Source organism: Choloepus didactylus, chromosome 8 (genome assembly GCF_015220235.1).
Source record: "Choloepus didactylus isolate mChoDid1 chromosome 8, mChoDid1.pri, whole genome shotgun sequence".
NCBI lineage: Eukaryota > Metazoa > Chordata > Mammalia > Pilosa > Megalonychidae > Choloepus > Choloepus didactylus.
Window position 1 is genome coordinate 131,103,652 of NC_051314.1, and position 22,448 is coordinate 131,126,099.

The 22,448-nt window shown below is 35.8% G+C and overlaps 1 protein-coding gene across 5 annotated transcripts in view; it reads left to right on the top strand.

The window, feature by feature from the left end:
* ERC1 (ELKS/RAB6-interacting/CAST family member 1) overlaps positions 1–22,448 on the top strand; it is an 805,513-nt gene that overhangs the window by 532,933 nt on the left and 250,132 nt on the right. For all 5 annotated transcript variants that reach the window (XM_037845053.1, XM_037845055.1, XM_037845056.1 and 2 more), the window contains one exon: positions 14,649–14,809. In XM_037845053.1, the coding sequence (XP_037700981.1) occupies positions 14,649–14,809 (161 nt within the window). The remainder of the gene's footprint in view (positions 1–14,648; positions 14,810–22,448) is intronic.

The window sequence follows — 22,448 nt, forward strand, 5'->3', positions numbered from 1 at the left end:
CACCCACCCCCTATTATTTACCCCTAGTATTGGTGTGCTGCTAGTAAGGTATTCCAGTTAAATATAGACCATAACCATAGTATGCAATAGGTTGTTTTTTCCCATATGCCACTCTATAATTAACTCTTTGTACAAGTGTCATACCTTTGAAGTAGTTCATGCAAGAAAATATTTATATTTATAGTGCTAATTGGTAAGATACATGACTTTAAACTACCCCTTTCAATCCTGTTCACCTTGAATGCGGCACTATTACTTATAATCTCAATAGTGAATTACCATCACCTCTATCCTTTCCCATACATTTACAGTTCAGCCTCATTAACGAGTCTATACATATTAGGTAAACACACCCCTTCTCTAACTTCTGTCCATCTCTAGGTCTCCTATATTCTACAATTTAAGACTCTGAGTTTATATTTTCTAAATTAGTGAAATCATACAAAACCTGTCCTTTTGTGTTTGGCTTATTTCTCTCAGCATTATGTCCTCAAGGTTCATCCATGTTGTCACATGCTTCAAGACCTCATTCCTTCTTACTGCTGCATAGTATTCCATTATATATATACCACATTTTATTTATCCACTTTTCTTAGATGGACACTTGGATTGTTTCCATCTTTTGGCAATTGTGAATAATGCCGCTATGAACATCAGTGTGCAAATGTCTGTTCATGTCACTGCTTTCAGATCTTCTTGGTATATATCAAGCATTGGGATTGCGAGGTCATAGGGCAACTCGATATTTAGTGTTCTGAGGAACTGCCAAACTATCTTCCACAGCAGCTGTACCATTATATTTTCCCACCAGCAGTGAATAAGTGTACCAATTTCTCCACATCCTCTCAAACATTTGTAGTTTCCTGTTTGTTTAATGGCAGCCATTTTTATAGGTGTGAGATGGTATCTCATTGTCGTTTTGATTTGCATTTACCTAATAGCTAGTGAAGATGACATCTTTACATGTGTGTTTTTAGCCATTTCTGTTTGCTTATCAGAAAAATATCTATTCATATCTTCTGTGCATTTTATAATTGGGTTGTTTGTTGTTTTGTTATTGATTTGTAGGATTTCTTTAGATATACTGGATATCACACCCTTATCAGATATATGGTTTCCAAATATTTTCTCCCACTGGGTTGGGTGACTCCTTACCTTTTGGACAAAGTCCTTTGAGGCTCAGAAGCATTTGAAATTGAGGACTTCCCATGTATCTATTTTTTCCTTCATTCCTTGTGCTTTAGGTGTAAGGCTAAGAAGCTACCTCCTGTAACTATGTCTTGAAGATGTTTCCCTATATTTTCTTCCAGGCATTTTATGATACTTACTTTTACATTTGGGTCTTTGATCCACTTTGAGTTAATTTTTGTACAGGGTGTGAGGTAGGGGTCCTCTTTTGTTCTTTTGAATATGGATATCTAGTTCTCCCAGCCCCATTTTTTAAAGAGACTTTTCTGACCCAGTTCAGTGGATTTGGGGCCTTGTTAAAAATCAGTTGACCATAGATCTGGGGATCTATTTCCACACTCTCAATTCAATTCCATTGATCATTATGTCTGTCTTTATGCAACTACCAGGCTATTATGACCATTGTGGCTTTATAATAAACTTTATAGTCTGGAAGTGTAAATCCTCACACTTCATTCTTCTCTTTTAAGATATTTTTGGCAATTTGTGGCCCCTTTTTCTTCCAAATAAATTTGATAACTAGCTTTTCCAAGTCTGCAGAGTAGGTTGTTGGAATTTTTATTGGGATTGCATTGACTATATAGATCAATTTGGGTAGAATTGACATCTTTTTTAATGCAATTTTATGAAGATATATTCACATACCATAAAGTCATCCAAAGTGTACAATCAGTTGTTCACTGTATCATCACATAATTGTGCATTGGTCACCACAATTTTTTGAACATTTTCATTACTCCAAAAAATAAGAATAAAATTAAAATAAAGTAAAAAAGAACACCCAAAACATCTCATACTCCCCCCTCACCCATTATTCGTTTACTTTTTGTCCCCCTTTTTTCTACCCATTTGTCCACACATTGGATAAAGGCAGTGTGAGCCACAAGGTTTTCACAATCACACAGTCCACCGTAAAAGTGATATATTAAAATGGTCTTGTGGCTTTTGTCATTTATTCCATTAATATGGTGTATTACCTTAATTAATTTTTGGATTTCATGCCAGCCTGGGTTAAATCCCACTTGATCATGGTGTATAATTATTTTTATACATTGTTTGACTTCATTTACTGAAATTTTGTTGAGGAATTTTGTAACTGTATGCATGATTGGTTTGGTCTATAGTTCTCTTGTGATATTTAGGTCTAACTTTGTTACCAGGTATTACTGACCTGATAGAATGAGTTGGTAAGTGTCCTTTTTGCTAAAACACTTTGTGAAGGATTGATGTTTCTGTTTTTGTTCTCTGTTTTTTTGTTTTTTTAATTCATTTTTATTGAGATGTTTTCTCCCTTTGACTATTTTTCACATTCATGGTAAAGTCCTTTAATGCACAAAACTTCTTAAATTTGATAAGGTCCCATTTATCTATTTTTTATTTTGTTGCTTTTGCTATGGGTAAATAATTTTGGGTACAGTTGACATCCTAACAATATTTAGTTTTCCAGTTCATGAACATGGAATGTCTTTCCATTCGTTTAAGTCTTTGATTTCCTTTGGCAAAGTTTTGTAGTTTTCTATGCACACGTCCTTTATTTTCTTGGTTAGATTTATTCTTAGCTATTTGATTCTGTTAGTTGCCATTGTAAATGGAGTTCTTTTCTTGATTTTCTCATCAAGTTGCTCATTAAATGAGCCATTAATGATTTTTGCATGTTGATCTTGTACCCAGCCACTTTGTTAGATTCATTTATTAGTGCTAGTAGCTTTGTTGTAAAATTTTCAGGACTTGCTATATATAAGATCATGTCATCTGCAAATAGTGAAAGTTTTACTTCTTCCTTTCCAATAGGGATGCCTTTTTATTTCCTTTTCTTCTCTGATTGTTCTGGCTAGAACTTCCAGTACAAGGTTGAGTAAGAGTGGTTACAGTGGGCATCCTTGTCTTGTCCCTGATCTTAGAGGGAAAGTTTTCAGTCTTTCACCCATAAGCATGATGTTAGCTGTGAGTTTTTCATATATGCCCTTTATCATGCTGAGGAAGTTTCCTTCTATTCCTATTTTTCTAATTGTTTTTATCAGGAAAGAATGCTGAATTTTGTCAAATGCCTTTTCTGCATCAATTGAGATGATCATGTGTTTTTCTTTAATTTTGTTAATGTGGTGTATTACATTAATTAATTTTCTTGTGTTGAATCACCCTTGCATACTTGATATAAAACCCACTTGATCATGGTGTATAATTCTTTTAATGTAATGTAAGATTTGATTTGCTTGTATTTTGTTGAGGATTTTTGCATCTACATTCATAAGAGAAATTGGTCTATAATTTTCTTTTCTTGTAGAATCTTTATCTGGCTTTGGTATTAGGGTGATGTTGGCCTCCTAAAATGAGTTAGGTGGTTTTCTCTCCTCTTCAGTTTTTTGGAAGAATTTGAGCAGGATTGGATTAATTCTTCTTAGAATGTTGGGTGGAATTCCCCTGTGAAGCTTCTGGTCCTGAGCTTTTCTTTGTTGGGAGCTTTTTGGATGACTTTTTCAATCTCTTCTAGAGTCTTTCCTAGTGTAGGTTGTTTGTGTGTTTCTAGGAATTTGTCTATTTCATCCAGCTTGTCTAATTTGCTGGCATACAGTCATAGTCTACTATTATTATCCTTTTTATTTCTATGGGGTTAATAGTAATGTCCCCTGCTCTCATTTCTGATTTTATTTATTTGCATCTTCTCTCTTTTTTTCTTTATCAGTCTAGCTAAAGGCTTATCAATTTTATTGATCTTTTCAGAGAACCAACTTTTAGTTTTTTTGATGCTCTCTATTGTTTTTTTATTCTCAATTTCATTTATTACTGCTCTGATCTTTGTTGTTTCTTTCCTTCTGCTTGCTTTGGGTTTACTTTGCTGTTATTTTTCTAATTCCTCCCAGTGTGCAGCTGCATCTTTGATTTTAGCTCTTTCTTTTTCTTTAAGCATTTCAAGCTATAAATTTCCCCCTCAGCACTTTCTCTGCTGCGTCCCATCAGTTTTGCTATGTTATGTTCTTATTTTTATTTGTCTCAAGATATTTTCTGATTTCCCTTGCAATTTCTTCTTTGAAATTGTTTAAAAGAGTGTTATTTAACTTCTATGTATTTGTGGGTTTTCCTATTCTCAGCCTGTTATTGATTTCCTGCTGTATTCCATTATGGTCAGAAAAGATGCTTTGCATGATTTCAATCTTTCTAAATTTATTGGGACTTGTTTTGTGACCCAGCATGGGGTCTATCCTGGAGAATGATCCAAGTGCACTTGAGAAGAATGTATATCCTGCTGTTTGTGGTACAGTGTTCTGTATATATCTCCTAGTATAGTTCCTTTATCATATTATTCAAATTATCTTTTTCCTTATTGGTCTCTTGTCTAGGTGTTCTATCTATTAATAAAAGTGGTGTACTGAAGTCTCCAACTACTTTTGTATAGGGGTATCTATTTCTCCCTTCAGTTTTGCCAGTGTTTGCCTCATTTATCTTGGGGCACCATGTTAGATGCTTAAATAGTTATGATTGTTATTTCTTCTTGGTGAATTACCCCTTTTATTAAAATATAGTGTCATTTTTATCTCTTATTATAACTTTTGACTTAACGTCTATTTTGTCCAATATTAGTGTAGCTCCCCCAGTTCTTTTTTGGTTGCTCTTTGCATAGATTCTCTTTTTCCATCTGTGCTGGTTTGGATGTATTATGTCCCCCCAAAACGCCATTACCTTTGATGTAATCTTGTGTGGGCAGATGTATCAGTGTTGATTAGATTGTAATTTTTTGAGTGTTTCCATGGAGATGCACCCTACCCAACTGTGGGTGATGACTCTGATTGGATAATTTCCATGGAGGTATTACCCCACCCATTCAGGGTTGGTCTAAATCAAATTACTGGAGCCATATAAATGAGCTGACAAACAGAAGGAACTCTGCAGCTGAGAGTGACATTTTGAAGAGGAGCTACAGCCAAGAGGGACACTTTGAAGAATGCACAGAAGCTGAAAGAGTAGCTGCAGATGAGAGACAGTTTGAAGATGGCCATTGAAAGCACACACTTGCTCTGGAGAAGCTAAGAGAGGACAAACACCCCAAGAGCAACTAAGAGTGACATTTTTGAGGAACTGCAGCCTAGAGAGGAACATCCTGAGAGAAAGCCATTTTGAAACCAGAACTTTGGAGCAGACACCAGCCACATGCCTTCCCAGCTAACAGAGGTTTTCCAGGTACCATTGGCCATCCTCCAGTGAAGGTACCCAATTGCTGATGTGTTACGTTGGACACTTTATGGCCTTAAGACTGTAACTGTGTAACCAAATAAGCCCCCTTTTATAAAAGCCAATCCATCTCTCGTGTTTTGCATTCTGGCAGCATTAGCAAACTAGAATACCATCCTATTACTTTCAGCCTATTTGTGACTTTGGGTATAATGTTAGTCTCTTGTCAACAGCATATGATTATCCATTCTGCCATTCTGTGTCTGTTGATTAAGGAGTTTAATGTTTTAGCATTCAGTGTTATTACTGTAAAGGCAGGACTTGCATCAGCCATTTTGTTCTTTGTTTTTTATGTGTCATATTTTTTTAGCCTCTCTTTTCCTTTACTGCAGCCTCCTTTTCTGTTTTGTGATATATTTATCAGATCTCTTATTATTGTTTCTATATATTTTAAAAATGCTTTCTTTGTGGTTACCCTGGGGTTAGTATACATAACCTACATCTATTACCTACTGATATGAAAAGGTACTAACTTTGCTTCAGTAACTTACCTGTTGTCTGCCCCCATATCCCTCTGTTTCCCCTCTTCATGTTGCTTTTGTTTCTTATTACCTGTTTATATATGCATATCAGGAAATATGACTTCTTCCTGTTCGGTTGTATTCTGTTTCATATGAACTAAAGAGTAGAATTATATATTGAAGATACAGTACTTTTGGGTTTTACCTTTACCCTTTCAGCTACCTTTACTGAAGATCTTCACTTCTTCACACTTCTCCAAGGCACTCTATCCTGTCTTTTCCTTTCAACGTTCAGAACTCCCTTTAGTAATTCTTGTAGAACAAGTTCTTTTTTGAAAAACTCTCATTTTGTATTTATCTTCGAATATTTTATACTCTACCTCATTTTGGAGGAATTTTTGCTGGACAAATAATTTGTGGCTGGCAGTTTTTCTCTTTCAATACCTTAAGTATATCATACCACTGACTTCTTCCCTCCACGATATCTAATGAAAAATTTGCACTTAATCTTATTGAGAATCCTTGTATTTGACAAATCACTTTTGCAGTTTTCAGAATTTTCTCTTTATCTATGGCATTTAGCATTCTGATTAGTATGTTTCTTGGAGTCAGTCCATTAGTATTTATTCTGTTTGGAGTACATTGTGCTTCTTGGTCTTCTCTATTTATGACTTGTATGAGAGTTGATAAATTTTTCTCCATTATTTCCGCTAATATTCTTTCTGCCCATTTTTCCTTCTCTTCTCCTTCTGGGTCACCCATGACACATATGTTTATATGCATTGTGCTGTCACTCAAGTCCCTAAGACTCTGTTCAATTTTTTTCTAAGGTTTTTCTCTATCCATTCTTCTGACTGTATGATTTTGATTGTCCTGTCTTCTAATTCACTGATTCTTTCTTCTGCCTCTTAAAATCTGCTGCTGTATGCCTCTGGTATATTTTTTTTAATCTCCATTATTGTGCTTTTTAATCCACATAGTTTCTGTTATGCTTCTTTTTGAATTGATTCAAGAGATATGTTTGATCTTTTCGGATTGGTTTTTCCAAATTATGTGTCACCTCTGATGTTGCAATTTGTTCCTTGACTGGGACACATTATCCTATTTCTTTATATTGCTTGTAATTTTTTGCTGATGTCTGGGCATCTGAATATTTTGATATGTTAACTCTGAAGGTCAGTTTCTCCCTCTTGCCTAGGGTTTTATTTTTAATTGTCTTTGTGTTATGGCTCTTTCTAATGCTCATTCCAAATTATTCTGGGCCTTTAGAGTAGACCGTGTTTAATTATTCACATTTTTTATGTCTTCTACATGTGATTCTTTCCCTGGATATGCGATATAACTTTTAAGATTGCAGTTGTCTTTTGTGCATTTGTCTCTCCTCCAGGAGTAAGCTTCTTTTCCTCTGTTCCTTCTCTAGGAATCTTGATCTATTCTGTTTGTTTTTGTGCCGTATTTTCTTCCTACCTCCTATGATTTGTTTAAATTTTCTACCTCATTCACTATCTGTTTTTCATTGCACTTCTCAGTTTTGGGACCCATCCTGTTTTACGGCAGTTCAGTCCCTCCTTCCCTTTTTTCCCCCTTGAGACTTTTCCACTTCCAATTTCTTCCCTGTTAGGGTAACCCACCCCATGGAGCCAGATGGGATCAATCCAGAAAGGTCAATTTTTGTGTTTAGGTGTTCCAGGAAACAGAGACTGGATTGAGTGTGTGCACCTCTTCCCAACAGTTCTGTTGCAGTCTTTTTTCCCTTGGGTGCACTTTTGTACTCAGCCATTTGTGTTCCAGCCTGGGTCTCTGCAGATTTGCAGCTCTGTGCCTGGATATGCATGGGGTCCTAACTTGCTGCTGTGAGTGGCTCTGTGGTCTGCATCTGTGGCAGGAGGGCCCCAGGCCATCCATGCTACCTCTGTGAGACTCCCAAGATGTGTGGGACCAAGTGAAGGGGAGGGGTCCAACTGGGTGGCAGAAGAGTCTGGGCTGACAGGTCCAGGATACAAATTTCCTCCTTGATTTTGGTGTTTGTTTTTCTTTTTCCTTGATTCAGCACTTGTGAAGTCTTTTTCCTGTCTCTGTTGTACTCCAGAGATCAAAGCAAGTGGGATTTCTCCTTTTATTAGTTGATTCTGAGGGGAGACTTTTCCAGGGGATGTCTTTATGTCGCCATGTTGATGATATCATTTCTGCCTCATATCTTTTTTGTCCCTCTAATTCCTCCTTACTGACTTTGTGTTAGATATTTTCTAGTGTACCATTTTAATTCTCTTGTTGGTATTTTTGATATATTTTTTAAACTTGTTTTCTTTGTGGTTCCAGTAGGGTTTATTGTATGCATCTTTTTAAAAACAGATTTATTGAGGTGTAATTCACAAACCATGTAATTCATCCATTTAAAATGTAAATTTCAGTGTTTTTTAGTACATTCACAGGATTGTGCAGTCATCACCACAATCTAATTTGGAAAATTTTTGTCACCTGCCAAAAGAAACCCTATACCCATTAGCTTTAACTCCCCATTCCCCCCAGCTTCCTCAACCCCATCCCTTAGCAACCTCTAATCTACTTTTTGTCACTGTAGATTTACCTCTTCTGGTCATTTACTATGAATGGAACTATACAATATGTGGTCTTTTGTAACTGACTGCTTTCACTTAGCATAATGTCCTCAAGGATCGATCATCTGTAATGTAGCATATGCCAGTACTTCATTCTTGAATTGACAAATATTTCATTTTATGGATATATCACATTTTATTTCTCCATTCATCATTTGATGAACTTCTGAAGTTGTTTCCCCTTTTTGGCTATTATGAATAATGCTGTTTTGTGTATTTATGTTTTTGGTGGACATAATGTTTTCCTTTCTCTTGGGTATAAACCTAGGTGTGGAGTTGCTGAGTCATATGGTAACTCTACTTTTTAACATTTTGAGGAGCTGCCAAATTGTTTTCCAATGTAGCTGCACCATTTACGTTTCCATCAACAATGTATGAGCATTCCAATTTTTTCCACACTCTCAGTAACACTTGTTATTATCTTTTTTTATTATTGCAAATTTTATTGAAATATATTCACACACCATATATTCCATCCAAAGTATACATTCAGTGTCTCATAGTATTATCACCTAGTTGTGCAATCCTCATCACAATCAATTTTAGAATGTTTTCATTACTCCATGGGGAAAAATAACAAAAAGACATACAAAAGAAAACCTAAAACATCTCTTGCCCCTTATCCCTCCCACCCCCCGCCATTCTTGACATCTTGTATTGGTGTGCTACATTTGTTACTGTTGATGAAAGAATATTAAGATTTTACTGTTAAATATAGTCCATAGTTTGCATTGGGTACTTTTTTCCCATAAACCACTCTATTTTTAACTCTTTGTACAACTATCATACATTTGTTCTTGTTCATGAAAGAACTTATTTATATTTGTAGTGTTAATCATAAACATTGTCAACCACAAGGCTCACTATGTTATACATTCCTATATTTTAACCTCTGGCTTTCCTTCTGGTGACATATATGATTCTAAACAACCCCTTTCAAACATATTCACATACAATTCAGCACTATTACTTATAATCCCAATTATGAGCTACCATCACATCTCTCTATTTCCAGACATTTAAGTTCAACCTTAGTAAAAATTCTGTGCATATTAGGCAGGCAGTCCCCATTCTCTAGCCTCATTGCATAGCTTGGTAACCTACATACTAAGTTTTAGGACTGTGAGTTTACATATTTAAATTAGTTCATATTAGTGAAATCATACAATATTTGTCCCATTGTGTCTGACTTATTTTACTCAGCATTATGTTCTCAAGACTCATCCATGTTGTCACGTGCTTCAGGACTTCATATCTTCTTACTGCTGAGTATTATTCCATTACATGTACATAACACAGTTTGTTTATCCATTCATCAGTTGGTGGACACTTGAGTTGCTTCCATCTTTTGGCAATTGTGAATAATGCCACTATGGACATTGTTGTGCAATGTCTGTTTGTGTCCCTGCTTTCAGATCTTTTGGGTATATACTGGATAGCAGAATTGCCAGATTGTAGGGCAACTCAATATTTAGTTTTCTAAGGAACCACCAAATTGTCTTGCATAGCAGCTGTTCTGGTTTGCTAATGCTGCCCATTACGCAAAATATCAGAAATGGATTGGCTTTTATAAAGGGGGTTTATTTGGTTACAAAGTTACAGTCTTAAGGCCATAAAGTGTCCAAGATAAGTCATCAACAGTCAGGTAACTTCACTGAAGGATGGCCAATGGCGTCCAGAAAACCTCTGTTAGCTGGGAAGGCATGTGGCTGGGGACTGCTCCAGAGTTCTGGTTTCAAAATGGCTTTCTCCCAGGACATTCCTTTCTAGTCTGCCGCTTCTCTCCAAAATGTCACTCTCAGTTGCTCTTGGAGCGTTTGTCCTCTCTTAGCTTCTCCGGAGCAAAAGTCTGCTTTCAAAGGCCATCTCCAAAATGTCTCTGTAAACTGCAGTTCCTCTCTCAGCTCCTGTGCATTCTTCAAAGTGTCCCTCTTGGCTGTATCAAGCTCACTTCTTCTGTCTGAGCTTTTATAGAGCTTCAGTGAAGTAATCAAGGCCCACACTGAATGGGTGTGACTGCACCTCCATGGAAATTATCTAGTCAAAGTCATCATCTACAGTTGGGTGGGTCTCGTCTCCATGGAAACACTCAAAGAATAACAATCTAATCAACACTAGTATGTCTGCCCACACAAGATTGCATCAATTCAAACTGGCACAGCGGCTATACCATTTTACATTCCCAACAGCAGTGAATAAGTGTTCCTATTTCTCCACATCCTCTCCAACACTTGTGGTTTCCTGTTTGCTTAATAGCAACCATTCTAATGAGTATCAGATAATATCTCATTATAGTTTTGATTTGCATTTCCCTAAAGCTAGTGAAGATGAGCATCTTTTCATGTGCTTGTCTTTGTGTTGTTTGTCTTTTTGTATTGCTGAGTTGTAGGATTTCTTTGTCTTCTGAATATTCAAACCCTTATCAGATAATTTGGTTTCCAAATATTTTGTCCCATTGAGTTGGCTGCCTTTTCACCATTTGACGAAGTCCTTTGAAGCACAGAAGTTGTCAGTCTACTTCTGGGTATTTATCTATTTTTCTTTTGTTGCTTGTGCTTGGGGTGTAAGGTCTAAGAAGCTACCTGCTATCACTAAGTTTTGAAGATATTCCCCTATATTTTTTTGTAGGATTTTTATGGTACTGGCTTTTACATTTAGGTCTTTGATCCACCTTGAGTTAATTTTTGTGTAGGGTGTGAGGTAGAGTTCCTCTGTCATTTCTTTGATATAGATACCCAGTTCTCCCAAATATCCAGAAGAGATTATTCTGTCCCAGTCTTTTGTTAAATTTTAAGTAGGTATTTCATTCTTTTTGATGATAATTTAAGTGGAATTCTTCTTAATTTCATTTTCAGAACATTTATTACTACTGTACAGACATACAATTTATTTTTGTATATTTATCTTGTATCCTGGTTTGCTTATTTATTGGTTTTAATTGTCTTTCTTTTTTTAAATCTTTTTTTATTGTCAACTATAACATATGTACATAGAAGTGATAACTTTCCAAGTGCAATTTAACAAGTAGTTAGAGAGCAAATTTCAAAAAATATTTTAAGTTACAGTTCCACAATTGCAGTTATTTCCTTATTAGGAAATATAACGTATATACAAAAAAAGTATAGCTTTCAAATTACAATTTAACAAGTAATTATAGAACACATTTCAAAGGATGCTGTGGATTACAGTTCCACCATTTCAGTTCTTTCCTTGTAGCTATTCTAGTGCCTTACCAACTAAGAAAAAGAAAATTATGTAAATATTCAGTATTCGTAATCCTTTGTTAAACTCCATCTTGCCTGTTGCTACCCCTTCCTCTAGTTTAATCACTTTCCCAATCTTTGGGGATGTCTAGGCAGTGACCACCTAACCTGTTCCTGTTGAAAAGGGGTGCCAACTTTATGAGCAAAGGGGACACATCTAGTTGATGTTCTTGAAGAGGCTATTGCCTCTGGGTTTCGGGACTTAACCTGGCATAGGAGCACTCTAAATGATTTAAGTCTCTGAAGAATAAACTTAGTGAGTGAAACTTTTGTAGAGTCCCAGATAAGGATCTGGGTATTCTTTAGGGTTTTCAGAACTACTGTTGACTTGGGCTTATCATATTGTGGTCATTTGGTATATCTAGCTGAAGCTTGCATAGGTGTAACCTCCAGGAAGCCTCTTGACTCTATTTGAACTCTTTTAACCACTAAAACCTTATTTTGTTGCCTTTCTTTTCCCCTTTTTGGTCAAAAAAGCCCTCTCAATCCCCCAATGCCAGGATCAGGCTCATTCCCATAATCCATGTCCCATGTCTGTCGCCAAGAAGGTGGTCGTCTTGGGGGTCCTGTCCCACATTGGGGGAAGAGTGATGAATTTATTTGCTGAGTTGGGCTTGGAGAGAGAAAGTCCACATTTGAGTAACAAAAGAGGTTCTCTGGAGATGACTCCTAGGCATAATTATAGGTGGGCTTAGCCTCCCGTTTACAACAATAAGTTTCACTCAAGCAGGCCTCGGTATTGAGGAAAAAAAAATCTGAACTCAAAATTATATGCTATATAATTCAACTTGTATAAGGTTTTAAAAAGGTAGATAAAACTAATATGGAGTGTTAGAAGTCAGAAAAATCATTAACCTTTATCTTGAAATGGAGCACAGCGCTTCTGAGGTACTGGTAATATTTTGTTTATTCATCTGTATGGTGATTTCATAGCTGTGTTTATTTTGTGAAAATTTTTCATGCTGTGCATTTCTTACTTGCCAGTTTTTCTGTAGTTATGTTGTACTTCAGTAAAAAGTTTACCAAAAATATTGAAGCATTAGAATATGCATGGAGAAGTCTTTTCATATAGAAAAAATAGGAATAAGTTATTTATAAATGTTTCCTTATATATGCATAAAATATCTCTCCAAGATATGTAAAGACACTGATACTAGTGATTGCCTGGGGGTGGGTGGGGGGGAGGTGAAAGACAGGAATGGGAGGGAATCTTGAGTTTTGAGATCAGTTTTGAGATATGTTTCTGATGAGTTCATAAAAGATGGACACATCCCATCACTTTATATAGTTGAGCCCTTGTAAAAGGTACTATCCATTATTGATTTTGTGTTATTATAAGAACATATTTTGGTGCATCATTTATATCCACTTTTAGTAAGATTTAACATGAATTTAACTGATAAAAAATGGGATCATCCTCATTGGCTGTTTTCAAAAGGGCAGACAGTGACATATGTTCATATAAAACTCCCAGATATCTGAATACATATCTAAAGAGATCTGCCTACTTACATAAATTCTCACAGCAGCTGGGTCTGTGAGGATGCTTTTAGCTGAAGACATTAGCTTGACCACTTTTGAAAAGATGAACCAAGTAAAGGAGTTCAGGTGCCCAAAACAAAATGTATCTGTTTACTATCATTGTTCAATAGCTGTTACCAATAGACATGGGGCCTTTGGTTAGGTATGAGGCACTAGTATGCAGGATTTGTTAATAATTCATATTTGTCATATTGCAGTTTTATCTCCAGACTGCTCTCAGTTTTAAGTACCACAACATTAGTTTTATGGAGGAATCAATGAATGGCAGATGTCCAACCTCTACCCATCTACCTCTACCTCTGAAAAGATTTGTTGTCACCAAAATTGTTTATTGGCAAGCAGTACCCGGATATAAATTCTCATAATTGGTGCAATTGGATGGTTGCTTACTTGGTTGAGGTTATTTTTTTGTTAATAACATAATTTTTTCAGCATATTTTTTATTCTGAATTAAAATGAACATTTTATTGAAATAATTCTGATTTGGGGCCACCCCAGAATAAGTAGAAATGACTAGTAAAGTACATACCCTTCTTTATTAGTTTGTTTCCTCTATGTTTTTGTATTCTATCTTCTTTCTCTTGAGCCTTTTTTTTTTCTTTTCAAGGTCTGTTTCTGTCAAGCCTTTTTTTTTTCCCCAGGTGTTTTTAGCTTTGTATCTGGTCATATGTTTTTCTTTTCTTTCCTTTCCTTTGTGTTTTGTTTTTGTTTTTTTTTTTTTTTGTTTTTTTACTTCCTTTCTCCCTTCCTTCCTTCAAAATTCTAACTACCTGGATTTTAAGTCAGGAATTATCTGTTTGAAACTCATCTTTTTCTTAAAATCAAATTCTTTTTAATGGTATAACCAAGATAATCTTGGTTTAGGTGGATAAAAATTGCTTATTTATATGTGTGCTGAATTTGTTATTAGTCAAGTTCATATCTCTTATGTTATTTCCTAACATCCTTCTATAAATATGTATTATTATTTTCTTCTTTATATTTTTATCTGTGCTATATTGCTATTTCCATGGAAATTTCTGGACCATTTCCAAAGAACTTCCTAAAAAGGCATTTTCTATGGCCGAGTGTGACTCCTTGAATTGATGACTTACATGTATCAAAAAGAAAATGAAGTTCCTTCTTACCTAAGATGAAAAGAATATAGTAGTGGGAACATTGGGATTTTCCTTCATTATCTGCTATATCTTCTTGATGTACATGTCTGATCCATGAACAGTATGACTGATTTCATGATGTGTTCCTGTGTATCTTCAATTGTATGGACTCAGGAGTTTGCCCATTGTGTGACTCCTCTGCCTTTAATTAATCAAGGCATTCTCTTTTTCTCCCTTCCATATTCATCATAGGTGGAGGAGTTACTGATGGCCATGGAGAAGGTAAAGCAGGAACTTGAGTCCATGAAAGCAAAGCTGTCCTCCACCCAACAATCACTGGCAGAAAAGGAAACTCATTTGACCAATCTACGAGCAGAGAGGAGGAAACATTTAGAGGAAGTTCTGGAGATGAAGTAAGTGCCTATAATACTATTCTTCAGGCATATGCTTAGTAAAAATATGTTTCCTTGTTGTTTTCATCTTCTTGCCTTGTTTATTTCCCCAACACACTTTGTTTAATTTTTAGGGTAACTTGTTTTTCTCACTCTTCAGAACAAATTTGGAACAAATCCTGGTTAAATAGAATTATTTTTACCTCTTCCGCAATGAATTTTAATGTCCTCTGGAGTCTGCATTTATGTCCAATTGCCTCTCTGAAATGTCTGAAATCTTCTGTAAAGTTCAGGTGATCTGGTGAGCTTACCAGAAGAAGAGGACTTTTTGTTGGTGGTGTCTTTTGTTTTTAATCTCTTTAGCTTCTCTTTTTTTAAAAATTGTGGAAACATGCATACAACATAAATCTTCCCATTTCAGCCCCTCCCAAGCATAGCATTCATTGGGGTTAATTACATTCACAGTGTTGCAATTCCCTAACCATTCATTACTAGAACTTTCCCTTCACTTCAAACAGAAACCCCACATTCATTTTGCTTTAACTCCCCATTGCCCATGCCTCCCACCCCTGTAACCTGTACTCTGCTTTTTGTCTCTGTAAGTTTTCATGTTCTCTGATATTTTCTTTGTAGTTATCATGGGGCTTAAATTTAAATTAGCATCCTAAATCTATAACCATCTCATTTGCTTTGATACCAACTTAACTTCAATACTATGTACAATACTATGTTCCTATACCTCTCTGCCCCCAACCTTTATGTGGTTCTTATTACAAATTACATGTTTATACATTATGAATCCCAATCACTGATTTGTCATTACATTTTGTACATTTGTCTTTTAAATCCTGTAGGAAGTAAAAGGTGGAGTTACAAACCAAAAATGCAGTAGTGCTGGTATTTATATTTATCCATGTGATTTTTAACAATGATTTTTATTTCTTTGTGGTTTCAGTCAATTGTTCAGTAGGACCATTGGTTTTGAATCATATAATGCCTAGGCAATTTTTAAAAATACTTTTCATAAGAAAAATTTCCAAAGGTATACAAAAGTAGAGCATGATGAACTGTCATACACCTGTCTCATACACCTGTCTCCTATTATAAAATTGTCACTTTTAGCAAAATCTTGATATAAATCATCTTCCTACTTCACCCACAACTTGTGGTTCCCTAAGATTATAATCGTTGTGAAGTGTGTATACATCTGCTCATACTCAACAGATGCTCCTTTTTCTTCTCTGTGACTTGTTGAGAAATTCTGGTTTCTTCCTCTTTAGAACAAGTATGTCTGCTTTGGAGATCACACAGTACTGTCTCTTTTACCTTCCCAACCTGCACTCCGTTTTACTGAAGCCAAGTCTTAACCTGAGATCCCTTGGTTAACTTACTTACCTCAGCAGTTTTCTGAATTTTTGTTGTCTTCTGTCTCAGAAAAGATATCCTTTCTCCTCCTTCATAAGATCATAAGACTAGCTTCTTATCTCTATCATGGATTTCAAGCACTATTCCCATTTTCTAAAATCTTCCTCTGTCAATTTTCTCTCATATAATTAGTTGCTCATTCTCTACTGTTTCCTTTTTCTTTGCGTAAGTACACAGTCTCCCTGACTTAAAATAAACAATCTTTTCTTAACCCAGCTAGTAATTTAAGCTAACATTAGCTTTTTTTCTGTTACTTTGAGGAATGTGATTAGTATTGAGTGGGAAACACCAATAAATGTTGAATACCACAATTATAGAGTAGTGGAGGATCCTGCCATGATGCATTAGCATAAATTTTCCTGGGACATGATTATCATGATATTATGACAGTAACCCAAGAGTTGGGGAGAAAAATGCTGGGGTGTCACTTGCACTTATGAATTGTCAGGCCTCAGTTAAAAGTAAAAATTTTAACTTTTTATAAAAGCATTATGAATGATCTGCTCTTAGACGTGATGAATAAGTAAAGCCAGAATACATATAATATACTGGGAGAATAGGGAGGGGTTGGGGGTATGAGTATCATCATGAGGAAAAAGTTTGCATATATGTTTATTAGTAGCAGGTTAGTGAAAGAGGTGTGAGACAAGATTTTTGTCACTGAAGGGAAAATTTGAAGTTTGATATTTTGGAAGTGGAGTAATAGAGGTAATTGCTGGGCAGTAGAGAGGAAGTCATTAGATTTGAAGAGGTCTGGGACATGGTAGGAGATGGAGTTGAAGAAAATTAAATTAGGTCTCAAAGTCATTAAGAAAATGAAAGATGGAAATAAAGTTGAGGAGAAATACAAGGTAAAACCTTGTTTGAAAACTATGCAATTAACCTAAGTATAATTATTTGCAAAAACTATAAATGATAACGTTGTGACTTCCGAAATAGTAAAATTCCAATTCCTTTTCACTAAGTAGCTGACCAAGAGAATTGTTTTTCTTCTGCAACGTTCTGTAACTCTTCCTTTTTGTATGTTGAACAAATTCTGCTAATCATCTGGTCTGGGCTGGGAGGTAAGCCTCAGTTTCTACATCTTTGCTCCAAATTTACTTCATTCTATTGTCGATTTGTAAGGAAGTTTGTTCCCTCCAAATAGTTCTTTGTGGTATCTGCCATTAATTATTTATGGTAAGTGGTAAAAGCATACTTCCTGGTATATAAAAACCTGATTCTGAATTCTGACTCTCCCACTTAATAGCTCTTTGACTTTGGCAATGTACTTAACCTCTCTCGATGCTTCTGTCTCCTCTTTTATAAGAATGATGATAATTGTTCCTACTTCATAGATTTTTATGAGAATTAAGTAAGAAATGAGTTAACACATAGAATTATTGTATAATTCATAGAACAGTGCCTGACACAGTAAATACCTAATAGTTTCCTATTATTAGCTTGATTTAAGTATTTCCTGATGATGGTTTTTAGAAAAATCCAAATTTATTTTAGTAAAATTTTAGAGGAGAAAGGCCACATTCTACCTGCAGCCATTAGCAGTGACAACCTGGTTGTTTACTCTGTAGTCATGGTAGGAATTACCATTTTTAAAGGTATAAATTGCTTGGTTACTGTTAATTGAAGAAGGAAAGGAACTTGTTTAGTATTACCAGAGATATTGAAATGTAGAGGATGTAGGAGGGGAATGCAATATGCAAAGAGACTGAAGCATGTGTGGCTCTGGATCTAGGACAAAAATAGTCTTCCCAAGGAAAAGCAGTTGGCCCATTTGTATAGAAAATTCTTCAACAAAGCACTGGAGTAGTCTAGATTTCTGAAATAATCTTCACCTAGTCAAACAAAAAAAAGAGTGATCTATTACTTCTTTTCCATCCCTAGCATTTATGATTGTAATATTTTGAGTGTCTGTTACAGATAAATGCTGGGCATGAGTTTGGGGAGATGTGAAACTGTTCAATTGGTGACCTGCCAGTGATCCATTAGAAACGTTTGAGTTGTTCAGCCAGCCTTGAAGAGAAGGAAAATTATTATTGGCAGATCTCACAGTGGTTCTTCTTTTCCTTATGCTGTGGTTTTGTTGGTTATTATTTTTTTATTTCGCTCTTAGGTTCACCTCTTTCTCTTAAGGTAGAAAGGAAGGGAGAGAGGGGGGAAGAAATAATAAAATAACAAAAACTCCAATAGCTACTCTAATTTTATAGTAATAAATTTTTAGTATTTATAGTAATAAATTCTAAGTTTAGATCATAAGGCTCACTACTAAGAATTCTAGATGAGCTGCTTCATTCTCAACTGCCCTGCCCTCAAATTTCTGCTGCACCTCCCTTTGATGTTGGCACTCAGAATAAAGCTTAAAAGCTTCACTTTTTATTTTTAATAAAATTGTATCAATTTAGCTACTCTGAGAACTGATTTGTTTGAGTAAGGGGTTGAAGAGCTCTTCCCCCACCCCACCCCACCCCAAGAATCCAGAGCTGTTTGTTAAGTAGTTTCCCATGTCCAGTCTCCTGGCAGCAGTCTCTACCCTGGGCCACTGTGCCATTATTGATAATTGCACGTATATGCACTGTTTCTTTCTTTCTCTTTTGCTTGCTCTATACCTGTGGGTCTGCATTTTAAGTGTCTTTTTCTTTGCTCACCTGCCTTATTATACAAATAGATGACACTGAAAGTTTTTAATGTAACCATTTTGTTTTATAATATGAATTTTAAGCAATTAATTGTTTTAAGTCATTCAAGGAATGAAACCAACTAATAGGAATTCAACAAATTGCTATATTAATTGAGAGCTTAATAAAAGAATTGATAAAAAAGATAATGTGAACACAGGTGATAAATGAAAAACATTAGAATGTTGTGTACTTTTCATAAAGCCATACTTATTTGTAAATACTTACACCAGAAGCCTTTATTTGAGTAATTAGAAATATGGTAAAGGGCTTTTAGAGGAGTGGAAAGCATTTTTCACAGTGAGCCAAAATATGATATTTTAAGTATTCTGTAGGAAATCAACATAAATTAACATAAATTAATATAGACATTTCCTACCCTTCCCTGATAAAAAGAAAAAAATATATTCTCTACAGTATAGCTATGAACAAGTAACACTGATGGGACTTGTCCTAGTTAAAATTATAAAGCAAATTTTGTGTCTATAATAAACTATACTTTGGGACTTCCTCCCTAGCCTTGGTTAACTCCCTTATTCTGCCCCCTGTTTTTCTACCCTGATATCCAGCTCTTACACTGCCCACCTCATAGACTCTATGGTCTAGACTGTTCCTGACATCTTCACCTCATCAGAACTTAATAGTTCTGTTGGGACAGTACATTGTTATAGCAAAATGTGGAAATAGGTTTATTAAATAAAAGAATTCTTGGGGTTCCTTTTCTCTTCCAGCCCCTAAACTTTTGCCATGACATCTAGCTTCCCACAAAATGGGACATGAGTATTACAACTAAGTGTTTTCCCCAAATCTTTTTATTTTCTTGTGACTTGACTTGGAATCAATTACAAATAACCATAAAAGTTCCTTGCCTCTTTCTTCCCTTAAAGGCTAAAGAAATTCTACCTTTTAGCCATTTGTGGTCTTATGTAACTTCCATACAGAAGATACCACTTTCTTGAAAATCATGTTTCTTATATGAATCGTCTTTTCATGTATGAAGCCTCAAATGGCTGGAGTAATCACTAAGCAACGAGTACAGAACTTAGCTTTTCAGGTAAAGGTTCTCCAAGGTCCCTCTCTTTTCCAGCTTTTATAATTCTTTCTCTCTCCCTGTGTGGTCTGTGTGCAAAAATGTCCTCACCTGTGCAAGGATGAAATTAAAGAATATCCTCTTTCTTCCCATGGGAAGGGCATAGGATTATTGTTCTACTTCTTTATCTTTTCATCTTTTCTTTTCTTTTCTTTTTTTTTCATGCTGGAGGTATAAGGTTAATTCTAGTAACTTCTGTTAAGTACAACTGAATTAGTTAAAGGGTTAACTATCACAAGTAGGTAACCCAATGCCTTAACCTAATTGCAATGCCCATTTTAACAAAATCTGTTATAAAACCTACCAATATGAGAGATGTTTTTTTGTTTTGTTTGTTTGTTTTGTCTTTTCTCTCGGGACCCTCCCTGTCAGTGTCCTGCAGAGAGTACCATGGAGTTGGTACTCATTCTGTAAATGTAAAATCCCTCAAGCTATGGATATACAAGATAGTAATCCAGACATTTACTTATTTTTTTTTAAGAGTACAGTTTGATAGTTTATTATACGTGTATACCCAGGAAACCATTACCATAATCAAGATAGTGAATAAATCCATCATGCCCTAAAGTGTCTTCATAACCCAAAGTAATCCTTCCCTCACCACCCCCCCCCCATCGCCAAGCGAATACTGATTTGCTTCATATCACTATATGGTAGTTTGCATTTCTTAGAACTTTTTTTTTTAATTCATTTTTATTGAGATATATTCACATACCATGCAGTCGTACAAAGCATACATTCAGTTGCTCACAGTACCCTTATATAGTTGTGCATTCATCACCGAAATTAATTTTTGAACATTTTCATTACCACACACACACAAATCGTAAGAATAAAAATTAAAGTGAAAGAGAACAATTAAAGTAAAAAAGAACACTCGGTGCCTTTTTTTTTTTTTTGCCCCCATTTTTCTCCTCATCCATCCATACACTGGACAAAGGAGAGTGTGGTCCATATGGCTTTCCCAATCACATTGTCACCCCTCATAAGCTACATTTTTATACAATCGTCTTCAAGATTCATGGGTTCTGGGTTGTAGTTTGATAGTTTCAGGTATTTACTGCTAGCTATTCCAATTCATTAGAACCTAAAAAGGGTAGTCTATCTTGTGCATAAGAGTGCCCACCAGAGTGACCTCTTGGCTCCTTTTGGAATCTCTCTGCCACTAAAGCTTATTTCATTTCCTTTCACATCCCCCTTTTGGTCAAGAAGATGTTCTCCATCCCATGATGCCGGGTCTAGATTCCTCCCCAGGAGTCATATTCTACATTGCCAGGGAGATTCACTCCCCTGGGTGTCAGATCCCACGTAGTAGGGAGGGCAGTGATTTCACCTCCAAGTTGGCTTAGCTAGAGAGTGAGGGCAACAAAGAGGCATTCGGGAGGAGGCTCTTAGGCACAATTACAGGGAGGTCTAGCCTCTCCTTTGCAGCAACAGTCTTGCCAAGGGCAAGTCCTGTGGTAGAGGGCTCAGCCCATCAAACCACCAGTCCCCTAAGACATTTACTTCTTAGCTTTTTCTATCAGAGTATCCTGAGTAAACAAGCATGGTATGATGTTCTGTGTATCAAAGAATGTCCTTAGAATTTGGACTGGTTTTCTAACTATAAAACAGATATAATAGTATTTAGACCCACCTCATGAAGTTGTTGTGAGGATGAAATAAGGTAATATAATGAAAACACTTTGAAATTGGTAAAGCTGAATTATTGTAAAGCACGATATTTACAACTGAAAATCCAATTTGTACTTCTTCTTTGAAACTGGAAAAACTACTGAACTTTTCAAGTCTGCTGTTTTGTCAATCAGAAATGAAAGAGTTGTCCTAAATCTCTAAGATCCTTATACATTTTTAAATTATATGGTTCTTTCCCAAGTTGACCTTGTGAGGTCCCTTGATTCCATGGTTATAAATACCCTGAGTAAATCAGAGAAGTAACAAATACAAATGCTGAGGAGAAATTGGAGGCCAGTGTCCAGGAATTCTTGGCTGAGAACTAGGCTGTACATTTACTGGATAAGAACTACCCAAGGTTTTACCAGTATAATGGCTGCTACAGGGATGAGAATGGATTTGTAATACTAGAAGTAAAACAGTGTTGAAAGTCCAACAGCAAGAGTGAAGAAGTCCTTGTTAACACTGTAGGCATCAACTGAAACAACAGAGAAACTGGGCCTTAGGAGTAGGGACATGCCCTTTAATAAGGCCTACCCCAGAACCAGCCTAACAAAACTTAAAACCCCACCAAAATCTACAGGGGAGACAGAGTTCAAAGGATAAGTCTCACCAAGATAGAGAGGCCTGGGTTTTCAAAATATCCACCCTAACAAAGGATAAAACCAGGTGCTCACCTAGTAACTGAATTACCTACTAGAGTAAAAATCAGCACTCTTCAAAAGAATATAATAGAATCCAGACTCTTTACAGTGCATCATTTGTAATAGCCTATATTGAATTTTAAAAATTACCA